Source organism: Suncus etruscus, chromosome 15, assembly GCF_024139225.1.
Source record: "Suncus etruscus isolate mSunEtr1 chromosome 15, mSunEtr1.pri.cur, whole genome shotgun sequence".
NCBI classification, from domain to species: Eukaryota; Metazoa; Chordata; class Mammalia; order Eulipotyphla; family Soricidae; genus Suncus; species Suncus etruscus.
Genome location: NC_064862.1, coordinates 31,375,185 through 31,393,050, shown reverse-complemented (window position 1 = coordinate 31,393,050; position 17,866 = coordinate 31,375,185). Strand labels below are relative to the sequence as shown.

Here is a 17,866-nt window from a genome sequence, read left to right as displayed (position 1 = left end):
GAAAATGCCTGTTAGGAAGTGGGAACAGTTAAATTTAGAAACCAAGTGGTCATTAATATGGTGTTTGAGAAAGTAGCCTCAGACAGCAGAAGACAATAGTGACAGGACTGACCATGATAAATGTTTTCAATTTGATTTCAACTGCAGTCAAAAGCCAGTGGTCCATGTGAGGTCCATTATTTTATGTTGTCATCCTAGACATCTTAAAAGCAAGTCTCTCCTGTGTTCAAAATATGTTAAGTTCAAATTCTTGTCTTGTCTTCCAAAAATACTAGGAAGAAATATCCGAAGAAAAGCTGACAAAACTGAAAAAAAAAAAAAAGATAGATATCTGAAATTGCAAATGGAAATTTGAACAGATCTCAGTACCACTGATCTACACCCAGATCTTAAATGTCTTTAATGCCACAACTGCACCCTCAGTCCTCTTTTCTAACCCTAACCTATGAAGTACTCACCAGATGGATCACATTTGATCAAATTTCAACAAGTGTGAGAGCCTTGAAATCAAACTGGATTGGCTCTTTGACCACTACAAAATGAAACCAAAATCCTATCAAAAATGTATTTGTGGGATGGGACAGGAAGTTTGGAAATTCAACTTTACATTTCTGAGCCAAATAAGAAGTGACAAATGACATCTGGCATTACTTTGAAACAAATGGGAAAGGAGTGATAACCTTTATTATTATTTAAGATGAAATGGTTGGGGCCTGGAGAGATAGCACAGCGGTGTTTGCCTTGCAAGCAGCCGATCCAGGACCAAAGGTGGTCGGTTCGAATCCCGGTGTCCCATATGGTCCCCCGTGCCTGCCAGGAGCTATTTCTGAGCAGACAGCCAGGAGTAACCCCTGAGCACCGCCGGGTGTGGCCCCCCCCCCAAAAAAAAGATGAAATGGTTAATATACAGAGGAAACGAGTTGGCATCTTAATTCTTCCTGCTGTTTTACTTATTTTGTGGTGTATATATGGTGTCACACCGACTCTTCTTATGTTACTGCTTCTGGACTACATTGTGTTCTGGCTAACCCAACTTGACCTGTTGAACCAGGCAGTCTTAACAGAGGAGGAAAGTTCCTGAGATCTTTGGATAATAGCGGCAGTCTCACACTCTGGTGCTGGGTATGGCATAGCAGTACCACATACATCTAGAATAAAAAAAAAAAAAACAGCAATGGTTGGAAGGTCTTGGACATACATGTTGGTGACTCTAAAGGTATGCTGTATATCAAAACCATACATGTGAACACTGTTATGTCTATTGCAACCTAAAATACAATTAAAACGAACCAAAATTTCATACCACTTTTTTTTTTTTTTTTTTAAGAAAAGGAAAGAACACTCTCATAAGTCAGCATTGTGTCATTTATTTTCAAATGTCACGGTTCCTGGAACTCTAGAGGGGATTTATGGACTGGTAGCAGACAAGATTAAACTACATGAGTATTAGCCTAACTTTCATTCAGATCTTGCCACACCTGGCTTCTGTTGTCTCAATCCACCCCAGGGAATTCTCATTGCCCTGTCCCCACTCAGGGAGACTCAGTGTGACTGACAATTTCTTCTGAAGCTCCCTTTCTGCAGCTTCTTCCAGTTTGTAAATGGTTTGTTTTTGACTTCATGTAATGTCCCAGTATTTCTACCCACAACATGGCATCAGCTTTTCCTAGGAAACTTCCTCTTAGATAGGCTTGACTATGCAGAAGGCCTTACTCTCTACTAGGCACTCAGTTGGCAGAAGGGCTAGGAGACACATAATCTGGAACCTTCAGTGGAGCAGGCCAAGTCCTTTGGTAGAAGCTTGTTGGAAGGAATCTGTAAACACTCATCTGTTCCACAAATATTTGTTTGCCTCCTACTCTGAGTGGAGGTGGTGCACTAGGCCCAAGAGACAGATTGTTTCAATGGAGGCAGGGAGTCGTGAGGAACAGAGTGAGACAGGGAGTGAGTAATTTGCTTTCACTTGAGATATTTGTTGGGTATTTTGAGGGACACAGTGGTAATGGGTGAGATCAAGGTTGTAAAAGTGGCAAAAATCTCTCTCTTTTTAAAATGAGAGTTTAGAATTGTGCATTTTTTTTAAAAGAGGGAGGGAGGGTTGTGAATAGATAATTCTCCAACCATATGCCAGGTATATGGTATTTTGATTTTATTGAATCTTCCTTTGTAGGGTATAACTAAATCTTGAAATCTCTCTCCTTCTCTTCCCCTTTGCACCACTTCTAAAATAGGGGAGGAAGATATTGAGGTATAAATACATTATTTTGAAAACTTCCTGTGGGGTGAAATTTCACTGAATTGCCCACCCTGAAATGTTTTATTTTTTTCCTTTAGGTTTCTTGCTATTTAAAGATTTTTGTTTGAATGAAATTAATGAAGCTGTACCTCAGGTGAAGTTTTATGAAGAGGTAAGAAGTAACTTTTTCTGGTGCTTTTACTTCAAAAGCATATTTAAACTGTAGTTTGGGAAATAGTGAATCTTCTAAATATTTAGAAATTCATTGAAAATACTAAGTAGTAATTTCACAACTTGGAGGTTATTAGTGATACTGATGGCTTTTTATATATGTCACATTTTGAAGGCTTCAGAAGACTCAAAATCATGAGCACTGTAGTTGGGACTAAAATTCTGGAGAGATGGGAAAATCATTTAGAAGTATATCAAGCATTTCCAGCTATTTGAATTCTGTACATGGAGAGCCATGATGACAAAGTGGGGCTTTGAAAAAGTCAGAGTGAAAGAGATGGTTCTCAAACATTCACCAGATTTCCCCAACGAGATATGCAGTAGGGGAGCTGATTAGCTAGGCCAAGAGCTTGTGAAGACTCATTGAAGTTTCCCATAACCATATAGAAATATAGGTCTACTTTGGGCAGAAATTTGAAAATAAAATCTTGAAATCAAGAGATGAAACCCTCAGTTGTGACCTACTGACTTGGAAGACCTGGTAGTTCCAGATGGAGTGGGCAAATGAGAGCTTGGTTTTTGAACCCCCAGATAAATTCTGTTGCTGTGAGACTGGAAATCAAAAGATTTTCTGGGGCTATGATAATAAACAAGTGGGACTGGAGGAACCCACATATGTGAATAGTCTTTCTCTTGATATCTGCCAAGACTTTAGAGCTGAGTCAGACAGGAGACCAGATAGCCAATCTGAAAATGTTTTATTCTGGTGTTGAGTCAAAAATCTGCCATTGGACTTGCATGGGAACTCATGCCTTTAGAATAGTGGCTACTTGAATCAGACTGAACCCAAAATGGCAGCCTAGATCCATATGAAGTAATGAGTTTCTTCATCTGTGTAACAAAGTACCAGAGGAGCTCTGGGTAAATTTTTTGGGCCACACCCAGTGACGCTCAGGGGTTAGTTACTCTTGGCTGTGAGCTCAGAAATTGCTCTTGGTTTTGGGGGTTAGATAATATGGGATGCCAAGGATAGAACTCAGGTTTGTCCTGGGTCAGCCACATGCAAGGCAAACGCTCTACTGCTGTACTATCGCTCTAGCTCCATGACTAATTATTTTCAATGCAGATGAGAAACACAATGTAGAGACTCTCACCTAGTAGTCATCATATAGTAAAAATTGTCTAGATATACCAAGTGGCAAGATCAGTGACTCATAAACAAGGCGAAAATAGCAAATTCAGAGAGGAATCAGATATTGAAGATAAGGATAATTCCTTTAAAATGCTATCAATGAAAAAAAATGCTATCAATGAAATAAGCAATAGAGGGAAAAATAGATGGGTAGGGAATTTTAGTGTAATTTGAAATTCTTTGGAGAAACCAAATGGACATTCTAGATTAGTGTTTTCCAAAGTGGGCAAATGTTGTCCTCTTTGGGGCCTGGTGGAACAATTGAAAGGATAGTAGTATCTTCTGGGCAGTGGGAGTAGGGCTAGGGTTTGATTTCTTTTTCTTGGCTTTGTGTGTGTGTGTGTGTGTGTGTGTGTGTGTGTGTGTGTGTGTGTGTTTGTTTTTGGGCCACACCTGGTGGCACTCAGGTTATTCCTGGCCCTGTGCTTAGAAATCACACCTAATTTGGGGGACCATATGGGATGCCAGGGATCAAACCTGGGTCCATTCTGGGTCAGTCATGTGCAAGGCAAACACCCTACCACTGTGCAACCGCTCTGGCCTTAGGGGGTGACTAATGCTTGTTCTCTTGAAGAAGATAGATTGCCAGGATGATAGTCAGTGATGACTTTCTTTTCTGAAAAGTGGAGAGGCAGCAGGCCAGATATCGTTGGGAACCTTTGTTCTAGATTATAAATGACAATTTTGATATTCAAACTTAATGGCTAGACTTGTAGATTGGTTACGATAAAAGATAGGTTAAAAACTAGGGAGGAAGATCAGTAAATAAACCTTAAACTGAAGTGCAAAGAGAAAATAATATATATGAAAGAGTAAGAACTATGGATTAAAGACTTGAGAAACATGGTTAAAAGGTTCAGCATATGTAGTTGGAATCCTAAATTTAGAAAGGAGAGAGTGTGGCAAAAGCAATAATACTAAGAATTTTACGAAATGATGGAAGACAGTTGACTACAGATTCACAAAAAACCTTTTTTAGGTGCAGTTTGGCTACCCCTGGCTGTGTTCAGGGCTTATTACTGGCTCTGTGCTCAGGGATCACTCCTGGCAGTGTTCAGGGGATTAGAGTGGTGCTAGAGATCAAGCCCAGGTCAGCTAAATGCAAGGTAACCACTTTCTATGCTCTACTGTCTCTCCAACCTCCAGATGAAAAAACTTAAAAAGCTAAACAGAGTAACTATCAAAGGAACTTTTGTGCATATTACTGAAGACCTACGACAAAGAAAAAAAAATCTTAAAAGTGGCCCATTGGTGAAAAAGGATATTTATTACATTTGTTTGTTTTGTTTTGGGGTTATACCAAGCACTGCGCAGGGCTTATTCCTGGCTCTGCACTAGGGATCACTCCTGGAGAAGGATCAGGGTAACATATAGGTTGCTGGGAAATCAAACATGGGTCACCATCATGCATGATTGTGCCTCACTTTTGGTACTATCTTTGACCCAAGGGTGTTACTTTTAAACAACCAATACTATGATTGACGTATCTATTAGCAGAAATTATTTGAAAAAGAAAACGAAAATGAAGAATGAAGACCTTTTTTTTTTTTTTTTTTTTTTTTTAAGATTGGACACCTGTGAGGTGCCTCAGAGAGGTCTTTCGATGTTATATATTGAACCAAGCCTCCCATGTGCAAAGCTTATGTTCTAGCCACTCTCACTAGTCACCATGACCATCTTCAAAAGAGAGAAAAACAGTGCCAACTTAGAATTTTATTTCCAGCAAAAATTTCCTTCTAAAGGGGTTGGAGCGATAGCACAGTAAGTAGGACATCTGCCTTGCATATAGCTGACCTAGGTTCGATTAACGGCATCCCATATGGTTCCCCGAGTTTGCCAGGAATAATTACTGAGTGCAGAGCCAGGAGTAACTCCTGAGCACCACCAGGTGTGACCCCAAAACAAACAACAAAAATTTCTTTCGAAAAATGAAGATAAAATATTTTCAGACAATAGCTGAGGGAATTTTGTTTATTACCCTGTACTATAATAAATAGTAATGAAATATACTGTGGGCAGGATAAATTTATCTATAAGGAATGAAGATAATCATTAAACTGATACGCATGGATACTACACTTGATCTTAGCCAAAAGGCTGAGAAGCGATGAAGATAATCATAAATGGTAAATGTTTATATAAATTTAAAATATATTGACCATGCAAGCTAAAATGTAATATTTTTATAATTTTAAATGCACGTAAGTAGTCCAAAAGGCAGAAGAAGGATTAAGAACTTTATTTTATTTTATTTTGGGTCTACATCTGGCTGTGCTCAGACCTTACTCCTGGTTCTGTGCTCAGAAATTGCTCATGGATAGACTCAGAGGACCATTTGTGTGAGAGGGTAAACTTGGACTGGCTACATGCAAGGCAGATGCCTTACCTACCCACTGAACTATCTCTCCAGCCTTCATAACCTTAATGTATTTTATGACTCTAGGGTTATTGTGAGGATAGGATAGAAAAGTAATATCTTATTTTAGTATACAGTCAGATACGAGGGCATATTATAATTTTTAAAGTAACTTTTTAAAATAAAAATTATTATTGTCAAACAAATTAAAGAGAGAGGAAAATGCAGTAAAATAGCATAGCATTAATTCTAATTTTTTAAAAAATTTATTTTATTTTATTTATTTATTTTTTTGGCTACACCTGTTTGATGCTCAGGGGTTACTCCTGGCTAAGTGCTCAGAAATTGCCCCTGGCTTGGGGGGACCATATGGGACGCCAGGGGATTGAACCGTGGTCCTTCCTTGGTTAGCGCTTGCAAGGCAGACACCTTACCTCTAATGCCACCTCGCTGGCCCCAGCATTAATTTTATAAGGGACATTAAAGAGTGTAAGATGGTAGTTCTAAATCCATTCACAAAAGTATTTACTTTTCATGTAAAGGGACTAAATTTTAGTGGTAAGAGTAGTTTGTCAGATTGGCTATATGTCCCCCTATTACAGATTGCTTATAATTGTTGTACTTTTAAGCAGAAAAATATCTCTTGAGCACGGATGCAGATATACTTTATAAAATCCCTGTTAATTGAATACAACAATACATCAAACAGATCAATTACACCATCTAGTGTGTATGAAAAAATAGTTCAGTACATGTAAATGAGTTAATGTTATGTAACACATTAATAGGAAGGGATGTGAAAAGCCTATGGTCATCTTTGTTTTTTATTTTATTTTATTTTTTGGTTTTTGGGTCAGACCGGCAGCGCTCAGGGGTTACTCCTGGCACTTTGCTCAGAAATCGCTCCTGGCAGGCTCTGGGGACCTTATGGGATGCCGAGATTTGAACCACCATCCTTCTGCATGCAAGGCAAATGCCTTACCTCCATGCTATCTCTCCGGCCCCGCCTATGGTCATTTCTATAGATACAGAGAAAGTATTTGACATGATTAGCATGATTTTATGATAAAACCATGCAACAAAATAGGAATTGAAGAATTTACCTTAGTAAAGACCATCGAAAGCAAACCCACAGCCAATATTATACTTATTATGGTAAAACTGGAAGCCTTTCCTCTCAGATCAGACACAAAACAAGGATTTCCACTTCCACTGTTATTTAAAACAGCATGGGCAGTCTTAGCCAGAACAATAAGACAAGAAGGAAAAATTAAAAAAATGCAAATTGGTAAAAAAGTCAAGCTGTCATGATTTGCAGATGATAGGCAAGTACACAAAAACCACTAAAATCTCCACCAAACAAAAACCCACATAAAAACAATAAACCTGTTCAGCAAGATATCAGATTACAGAATCAATGTACAGAAATCTGTTGCATTACAACATAGGAAAGATGAAGAAGGAAGAAGAAGAAGAAGAGAAGAAGGAAGAAGAAGGAGAGAGAGAGAGAGAGAGAGAGAGAGAGAGAGAGAGAGAGAGAGAGAGAGAGAGAGAGAGAGAGAGAAGAAAGAAAATCAATCTAGTTCTGGTGCCAAGCCAGAGAGATAGCACAGTGGGGAGGGTGTTTGCCTTGCATGTGGCCATCCCAGGTTTTATCTTCAGCATCCCATATGGTCCCCCAAAGCTTGCCAAGAGTGATTCCTGAATGCAGAGCCAGGAATAACCCCTGAGCACTTCCGGGTTGTGACCCAAAAAACAAAAAATATAGTTCAAGATCACGCTAAGGGAATGTTGCACTGGTGATGGGGTTGTTCTCTTTATAACTGAAACCCAACTACAAATATGCTTATAATCATGGTGCTTAAATAAAAATTTATATTTAAAATAAAAGATGGGGGCCGGAGAGATAGCATGGAGGTAAGGCGTTTGCCTTTCATGCAGGAGGTCATCGGTTCGAATCCCGGCGCCCCATATGGTCCCCTGTGCCTGCCAGGAGCAATTTCTGAACCTGGAGCCAGGAATGACCCCTGAGCATTGCTGGGTGTGACCCAAAAACCATACACACAAAAAATAAATAAATAAATAAAATAAAATAAAAGATCATACCTAAGGAACTCAAATTTCTAGGACTATACTATCTAATAGAGGTGAAAGACAGTGAAAACTATAAATCATCATAGAAGGAAATTGGAAAAAGAAATACATAGAAATGGAAGACAGACCTTGCTTATGGATCGGAAGAATCAAGGTCATTAAAATGACTGTAACTTTATAAATTACAAATCTAAAAATGGCATGGAATTATACAACTCCCAGAATCACCTGAGAAGAAGATGAGAAACACTGTATTCCCGGATTTTTTTTTTTTTTTTTACTGTAAAATGATCATGATGAAAACTTCATGGTACTGGAATAAAGGCAGACTCACAGGTCAGTGGAATAAAATTGAAGCCTAAAGGTAGATCCTCTTAAGTGGAGCAAGAGACCTCTTCAGTAAATGGTGCTAGGAAACTAGCAGCCTTTTGTGAAAAAGTGGAAGTAGACCCTTTTCTCTCAACATACACAAAGGATAATTTAAAAATAGATGAAAGGTTTTTAATAACAGACCCGAATTTTTTTTTATTAACTACTAGTCAAGGGAAACATAGGCAGAACTCTCAATGATGTCGACCTCAAAGTGTTTATAATGAGGCCACCCCACCGATAAAGAAAACAAAAGCAGAAATAAACAAACCAGACTGTTTCTAACTTAAAAAACATCTACATAGTGGAGGGGGGAAAAATGAGACTTTAACTGAAAGGATACCCTAATCTCTGGGAGAAAATACCCAAACATCAACACAATGGGCGAATTCCCAAGATACATCAAGCTCCATAATAACAACAGAAACAACAATAGCAACTCATTTTGCTCTGTTGGGAACTTTACACTGGCTAACAGGTATATGCAAAAGTATTTATCATCACAATTCCCCAGGAAATGCGAATGGAAACAATAATGAGATGTCATCTTATAACAGTGAGAATGACGAACATCAAAAAGAATGGATTTAACCAGTGCCGGCAGGAGTGTGGTGAAAAAGGAACCTTTTATTCACAGTTGGCAAGAATGTTCTCTGGTTTTGGAAAACTGCTTGGAGATTCCTCAGAAAATTAAAATTAGAACTTTCACAGATCCAGTGATTTTCCCCCCCTCTGGGCATCTACTTCAAGAACATTAAAAATATAAATCCACTAGGAGATATGCACACCTGTGCCCACTGTAGAATTGTTCACAGCAACCAGGATGAGGAAACAACCCAAGTGCTCAACAATAGATGAATGGATAGGAAATTGTATGTGTGTGTATATGTATATGTACATACATACACACATATGTGCACTCATATACACATGTATATGTATATGTATACATACATATATGTATACACAGTGAAATATTACTCCTCTATGAGAAAAGATGAAATCCTGCAGTTTGCTACACTCTGGATGGGGTTAGGAGGTATCATGCTAATTGAAGTGAGTAGCATGTACTGTGACTTTCCTTCTGAAGAAAGACATATTTTCTCTCATACATGGGAAGTAAAAGGAAACACAAAGCAAGACAGTAGAAAGCCCCTTATAGAGCAAACTGAGGCTGCAAAGGGGGGGGGCAAGGTTAGAAGAGGGAGAGAGATAGACGCAGAATAGTCTCACTCATCTATGGGTTTTAAGAAAAATAAAAGTCATTTTCACAACAATCCTCAGAGACAAAGAGAGGAGGGCTGGAACTTCTCATGAACACTACATGAAGCTCTCCACAAAGAGTGGTTGAGTGTAGCTATAGCAATAACTACACTGAGAACTACCATAGCCATGTGAATGAATGAGGGAATTGGAAAGCCTGTCTAGTATACAGGTGGGGGTGGGGTGAGATGGAGGGAGACTTGGGACATTGGTGGTGGGAATGTTGCACTGGTGAAGGGGGGGTGTTCTTTACATGACTGAAACCTAATCGCAATCATATTTGTAACCAAGATGTTTAAATAAAGAAAAAAAGAAAATAACAAATAACTCTGAATAGTACGAACCCCAGATGCATCTTGGACAATATTTGTCAATGGAGATTGAACAGCAGTGCCTCCTTAACCTACAATCACCTTTCTCCTGATTGCCACATTAAAAACACACCCCTGATGATAAAAAAAAAAAAATAGAAGGAATCTCAGGACCATGGTGGAGGGTTTTTAAGCACTAGTAATGGAACCAGTGCAGTAGCACTAGAAGTCTAAAACTCTTTTTTTTTTGTTTGTTTTTTTGGGCCACACCTGGCGTTGCTCAGGGGTTACTCTTGGCTGTTTGCTCAGAAATAGCTCCTGGCAGGTACGGGGGACCATATGGGACACCGGGATTCGAACCAACCACCTTTGGTCCTGGATAGGCTGCTTGCAAGGCAAACGCCGCTGTGCTATCTCTCCGGGCCCCTGGAAGTCTAAAACTCTTAATATGGCAACTGTTTATAATCCCTCTTATCTTGATAATAATAATAATTATTATTATGAAGGATGGTTCATACAATCACTGAAGTAAGATTTTTCAACCATGCTGACATCAAAATATACCATAATGTTTGCAATAAATATTTTTAAAATAATGGTGGTGGGGTCAAGCTCATTATATCAAATTTCTCTCTCTTTATTTTTTTTGGCCACATCTGGTGGCGCTCTGGACTTACTCTTGGCTCTGAGCTTGGGGATAATTTCTGGTGGGGCTGGGTGGAACATATGAGGTGCTGGAAATTGAAACCAGGTTAACTGTGTACAAGGCAAGTGCCCTACCTGCTGTACTATCTCTTTAGTCCCTCATTATCTTAAGTGTCTGCATTGTAATCAGCATAACTTAAAATTAAACCCTCAGAAAATCTTAATAGAGTAATGAATATTTTAATTTAATGTATTTAACTGATATATGAGATATCCATCAAAAGTAGGATTTATATTCTTTAAAGTACAACTGGAACATGTCCGTCTACTCTAGACCATATGCTGGGCTCTAGAGAAGGCATCTACAAATATCAGCATTGAAATGACTCGGAGCATCATCTCTCATCACAGTGAATTTAAGCTCAAGCTTAATATCAGAATGAACAAATCCTAAAAACTTAGTTTCTAGAAACGAATACACTTTCCAATAAGTATGGCTCAATGGAGAAACTAAAAATTAAAAACTCAGGAAATATTTTAAATTGAAATATATTTTAGAACTAATATATTATCATAATCATACTGAATCTTGACCCTAAAACAGTTTAAATGATGCAAAGGAAGCATAGCTATTTAACTATTTAGGGTTGATATTAGTTGTCCTGTACAAGTTTGAAAATAGAAGGTATTTTTTTCTTTCTTTCTGGTTGGTGGATATACATGAAAATTTGATGTGTTTCCACACCTTTTTTTTTTGGTGGATTGCTTCTTCACTTTCTAAATTATATTACTGTGTTTCCAGAAAAAAAATTGGTTTTACTCAAGTAGCATCATATAAAAAAATAGTAAGTTCAAAGGATTCTTCTACTCAGTATGAAGTACATGTCATGTCATTCTGAATCAAAACCTGGCATTTCATCTGGATGAATATTGCCATTTGTCAAGAAAGATTTTCTTCCTTGTCTAAGAAGCTTCACCTCTCCCGTTCCAGCACACGCCAAATTCCTTTTCAAGAAATCTGTAGCAGCGAACTTTTGCTAGATTGAAGCAGATGGGCCATCTATGGGGGGCAGTTTTCTGAAGCACTTCTTGGCAGGAAGGCACTGTCTACTACTGATGTGTTTCCACTTGAACTTTAAATACTGGATTTTCTCTTGGCTGCTTTGTTCCCCAGAGCTTCTCCCTTCTCTCCTGACTTGCAACACCATGCATCTGGTTTATCAGCTTGTCCTCTTGCAGGATAATCTGCTTTCCAGCAATGTGCCCTTTATTCTTTTTCTTTTTATTTTTTTTGCCCTTTATTCTTTTAGTGACGAGATGGCATTCATCTTGGGTCTCAGATATAGTTCTTGTAATCAGAACAACCTTTAGCATTAAACTTTTCACTAACACAGGACCAGAGCCATAGAACAGTGGGTAGTGTATGTACTATGATTGCAGCCTACCTGGGTTCAATCCCCAGCACCCCATGTGGTTCCCAGAGCATCCAGGAATAATTCCTAAATTGCAGAGCCAGATGTAAGCCCTGAGCATGGTTGGGTGTGGCTCAAAGAAACAAGACAAAACAACCCCCCAAAAAACCTAACAACAAAAATTATCAATAATTATTCTCATTCTCCTTATTTTCATAATCTAGTGGATTCTTTCATTACTGACTAGTTACTTTATGACTCTACCTCTGGAAGACTGTGTTGGTAAACTTTGGAAATTTATATTTTGTACATTGCATATTCATTCTGCTGTGCCCCCCAACTTTTCATGACCCCCATTTCTGCTGGATTGAAGTTCAGGCCACTCATCTTAAGTTGCGCACATCTCAACATTAATTCCCACCTACCTGAGCCTTACCCTCTTTCTTACCTTCTTACACAGTGCTCTCCCTTGGTCACTGCTACCCTCACCCACCAAGCCCTTTCTCTTCTTTGTTAGTGACTTTGTGTCCTTTCCTCCAGCCTAGCAGGGTGTTTCCCTTTTTTGGGGAAGCCTCACTTTTTCAAAGTCCAGCTCGATTTCTGTGTCTCCTAATGGAGATGACAAGTGCAGCTGTCCCTGTCCTCCCTGACTGCTCACAGCTCTGATTCGAGCACAGTTAGTGGTATGGAACAGTGTTTCTCAGCCTTTTTCTGACCATAGCTCCTTTCCCTTCCAATCTTGTTTCCTTCCTGTGACTCTCCCACCCCCCAAATAAGTGCTCATTGTCCTACCAGTTCTCCCTTTAGTCTCATGCTATGGCCTCCTATTTATTTTTTCACCTGTGCCCCACCCCCATTGGGTTATCCTGGGTTCCAGTTGACAAATGTGGATCTAGAATATTCTTGACTGTTATATGCCAAACTGGCATCAGTATTTGACTCTGGGACAGAATGCTGGTGAGGACCTGGTGCTACACTGTGCTTCTGACTTGTTGAGGGATTTAGAACTAGTCACTGAGGAAACCCTGGAGCATTCGCCTCACGACAGGCCTGGAGCTCACCCATGTGAACAAATGCTCCATCTTTGTACTTGAGGAGCCTGCAGTATGGATACTTACATCACTTTTGGTGGCTTCTGTATTATTAGCTGAGGAATAATTGCTTATGTGCTGGAGATGGGCACATGGGTTAAGGTTCATGCCATATATATATGATTGACCTGGGTTTGATCCTCAGTACCACTGGGAAAGTGTGGCTCCACTGACTACTTGATGAGTTCCTCTTGTTAATTGGGAATGTCTGCAATGGTCAGGCTTCTCTCTACCTGTATCTCCTCAGATTGTTTCAAGGCTGGCTGGCCAGCAGATGCGCATCTGTTATAGAGTCACTGCTCAGTGTCCTGGTTTATAGACATTCTTGCTTTAAAATACACTATTTATTATATTACATTTGTTATATCTCGTAATAAATACAGAACATAGAAAAGAGGCATAAGGTTGGGGGGGGGTCTAACCTCTCTGGAATTTTCTTTATGTATTCAGTCAAGATTTGTCAAGCAGTAATGCTGGCATTGTTGGGCTAAGATCACATCCCATTCTTACTCACTTCCTGTTGTCTGGTTCAGAAGTATAGAGAAATAAATATAAACAAAAACCGAATTGTGTTTCAGGAAGTAGCACTTGACTTGGGCGACACTGAATTCAGTGTGATATAATGGTGAACTTAGAGGTCTGGTTAGATTGATGGCCAGAGAGTAACTTACCGGGGATGCTGCCCTTACACTGAATACCAAGTTATGTGGAAAATATTCCCCTCTTTTTATATTGCATTGGTTTTTAGAAGAAAATCTGAGTTTGTAACTCTGCAATCCTCAACCTTTTCTCCCTCTCCAACCTGTTTTATGTGTGTGTGTATTTTTTCCCCCATAATACCATGGATGAAGTCTAGGACCATATACATGTGAGGCCTGTCTGTGCTCCACCACTGAGCCACACCCAGGCATGTTCAACTTGATCTTCATCTCATGTTCCCTCTCTCGAACACCAATCCTCTATTTTGGTTTCACAGACATGCCTAGTTCTTTCATAGCCTTGGAATTTCTGCCTCAGATTTCAATCTATCTTCAAAACACCAGAGGCCACATCACTAGGGACTCATCCTAAAAGCTTCCTCAGAAAAACTTTCTGATATTTTTCCATGAGTATTTTAGAGGTTTTGGAGTCTCACATTGTTCATTTGGCTTTCCCTTATTTTTCGCCTTTATGTCTGGAGATTGGCCTTTTGTATAGTCATCTGCTTCTGTTCGCTTCTTGATTCTCTCTTTTTTTTTTTTCTAAGTATTTGTACTCTGTGGTTATGGTGTAGTTCATAGTAACTTTTTTTTTTTTGATTGTTGTTTTTTTTGGGTCACACCTGGCGGTGCTCAGAAGTTACTCCTGGCTCTGCACTTAGTAATCGCTCCTGACTTGGGGGACCATACAGGATGCTGGGGGATCGAACTGGCATCTGTCTCGGGTCAGCCACCCAAACGCCCTACCACTGTGCTACCACTCCGGCCCCTGAAGTTCTGAGCTGGGAGCTGTGGACCATTTCACGAATTTATGTGTCATCCTTGTGCAGGGGCCAAGCTAAGCTTGTCTATATTGTTCCAGATTTTGTATTTATGCTGCTGCCGCGTGCTCTACAGAATGAACTTAAATTACTCGTAAACTATGAGCTGTTCTCTTAAAGGAATTTGAATTTTAGGAAACCTACAGGACATGCTCTTTCTTAAAAATAATGTTTGGACTCCAAATAAACCAAAGTTACAATAGATGAATGACTCAAGATGATAAGTCTATGTGTCTGTCCTAGGAGTGTCGTGTGAATAAAAAACAGCTGACTGGTGATAGAGCTAATGGAATTTAACTGCCTAAAGTGTTCACATTTTCCTTTTTCTTTAATTTTTTAAAATTATATCTTTATTTAAGCACCATGTTACAAACAAGTTTGTAGTTGGGTTTCAGTCATAAAAAAAAGAACACGTCCTTTCCCCAGTGCAACCTTCCCACCACCAATGCCCTCCATTTCCCTACTCCACCACCCACTGTCTTTCTTCAAAACAGGCATTGTATTTCTCTCTGTCATGATAGTTGTTAGTGTAGTGATTTCTCTAACTGCACTACCACTCTCTGCGGTAAGCTCCAGATCAAGGGCTGTTACTTCCAGTCCTCATCTCTATTGCATCTGTGTATTATTACAATAATGTCCTTTATTTTTCTTAAAACCCTTAGATGACTGAGACTATTCTGTGTCTCTCTCCCTCTGACTTATTTTACTGAGCATAATATAATAGTTTACATGTCCATCTATGTATAGGAAAATTTCATGAATTTATTTTTCCTAAAGGCTGCATAGTATTTCATTGTGTATATGTACCACAACTTCTTTAGCCACTCATCTGTTGTCAGGCATCTTGGTTGTTTCCAGATTCTGGCTATTGTATATAGTGCTGCAATGAATATAGGCATGCAAAGGGCATTTTTGTATTGTATTTTTGTGATCCTAGGGTATATCCCTAGACATTTCCCTTTTTCTAAAGCATCCTGAAGGTGCACCATCCTGGGGTCAGCCCAGCCCAGCACGAACCATCTGGATTCACAATTTTCCCCCATCAAGAAATTAGCATTAGGGGCCGGAGAGATAGCATGGAGGTAGGGCATTTGCTTTGCATGCAGAAGGACGGTGGTTTAAATCTCGGCATCCCATATGGTCCCCCGAGCCTGCAAGGAGCAATTTCTGAGTGCAGAGCCAGCAGTAACCCTTGAACACTGCCAGGTGTGACCCAAAAGCCAAAAAAAGAAAAAAGAAATTAGCATTAATGTGCTTGATTTGTCTTGCAGCTCCAGTGGGAAAAGCTTTTACAACCCTTTCCACCTGTGTTCTTTGAGTTTGCCTATAATTGATTTTTCATCATCCATGGCACATCTTGTCGGCTGCTTTTGGGAGACTGGTCTGTGCAACTGATACTTTATGGCAGAGTCCACACCAATGACTTTTGTGCTCCGTGCCATTATCCTGCGGCCCGTAACAGAAGCATTAGTGCATTTTGTGATTTTAGATGTTTTTTTTAATTCTTTGGAGGGCTTGTTGAGTTTTATGAATTCACATACAATTATATCTTATACAAGATAAGGGTATTTTGTTTTGTTTTATTTTGCTTTGGAGCCACACTAAATGATGCTCAGGTGTTACTCATGGCTTTGCATTCAGGAATCATTCCTGATGGTGCTCAGGGGGAACATATGGGATGCTGGGCATCAAACCCAAGTTGCTAGGTGCAAAACAAGCACCCTTTCCACTGTACTATTGCTCTAGCCCCAAGATAGGGGACTGCCTGTACTTGGTAGTAGTTATTTTTTGTGCTCCAGAGTTGAAATTGTGCTTTATATATGTTGGGGAGGGCAGTTGTTTTCTCAGGTGAATTGTTTTGTTTAGAGTTAGTTGGTTCTTACCTAAAGCATGTCATGGATCTGTGGTATAATTCAAGTGTAAACCCAGCATGATTATTGAGATGGATACAAGGGCATGAGCACAAGTCAGTGATGATTTGGTTTGTGTTTGCGTTGAGCAACTTGGAAGGTAATTTTACTCATTTTTGTGACATAAAATAGAGCAGAGGAAGAGCATTTATGATTCGGAAAGAGATATAGAAATATGTAGCATGTAGTTGGGTAATGTTTTTAAAATTCCATAATCACATTTTTAAAAAAGAAGTAAATTCTTTAATTGAATAGTTGAATAATGCTTTTGAACCTGGAACTCAGAGGGAGAAGTGAGCCCCGGTGCAGTCATCGAAAACAGTGTTGAAGCCTTGGGGATGAATAGGTTTTACTTAATAAAACTGTAGTGCAACAAAAACTATAGAAAATGGGTTTTCAGACACTATGCTTAAGGCATTTCACATTTTAAATTTGGCAAAGGGTTGGGAGGACAACTAGAGGAAAAGGAGGAAGAGCTGGTATGGCAGTCCTTGGAGAAAACAGCCTTCATTGAAGTTACGTAGAAGGGGACCACTGAGTTGAATGGTAGATAGATCTGGGAAAGCCAGGACTGTGTACTGTTTGGGCAAGGCAAAGGTCTAGAACATTCCACTGGGATGATGGTGAGAAAAAAAGAGAGCATACAGATGTGGATCTTGAGGCTCTAGTTATTTCAGATATATGTACCACACAGGCTTTGCAATCTCTGAAGCAGAACCATGAAGCCTACATGGTCCATGCATGTTGAACAAAGCTGATGATACTTCTGTTCTGTTGTTGGAAAGACTTGACCTATTTTCTTAGGTTACTTGGATAACCTAATTGCCAGATCTGGAAATGGTGTTTTCTATGGGTATCCTGCAAAGGGACAGCCAACTAGGGACAGCTAGTTTCTTTAATTATTTATTAATTAAATAATTTTAATTTTAAAAGAAACAATTATTTAATTGAATTGTTTCTTTAACTAGTAAGCTTACCAGTGTAGGAAGTGTATTCTGAATTGCATTCCCAGATACTCTAGATCCTTGCTTTGCACACTGTTCTCTGTTATTCAAGTTGGAATTTATGAAGCACAGGGTTCACACAAATCCCGTGTGTGTGTGTGTGTGTGTGTGTGTGTGTGTGTGTGTGTGTGTGTGAGAGAGAGAGAGAGAGAGAAAGACAGAGAGATTCGCATAAGAAATATGTTGTCTGCATCATCAGATTCTGACGACTTGTGGGAAACTTGCACAGAGGCAACGTTTGTTTAACCAGGAGTCAGTGGGCATATAGGGCAACTTGGAACATGCATTTCATA

At 39.4% G+C, this 17,866-nt stretch overlaps 1 protein-coding gene, 1 non-coding gene and 1 pseudogene across 4 annotated transcripts in view; 1 reads left to right on the top strand and 2 right to left on the bottom strand.

The window, feature by feature from the left end:
• The window catches only part of GRK3 (G protein-coupled receptor kinase 3), a 157,738-nt gene that overhangs the window by 68,327 nt on the left and 71,545 nt on the right, over positions 1-17,866 (top strand). For 2 of the 3 annotated variants that reach the window (XM_049788790.1, XM_049788789.1), the window contains exon 3: positions 2,335-2,408. The exons of the other annotated variant lie outside the window; for it this stretch is intronic. In XM_049788790.1, the coding sequence (XP_049644747.1) occupies positions 2,335-2,408 (74 nt within the window). The remainder of the gene's footprint in view (positions 1-2,334; positions 2,409-17,866) is intronic. 3 annotated transcript variants of the gene reach the window in all.
• On the bottom strand, positions 5,559-5,708 carry LOC126031496 (uncharacterized; annotated as a pseudogene).
• On the bottom strand, positions 14,624-14,726 carry LOC126031839 (U6 spliceosomal RNA). Its single transcript, XR_007503656.1, has one exon. It is a non-coding gene; the product is annotated as a U6 spliceosomal RNA (small nuclear RNA).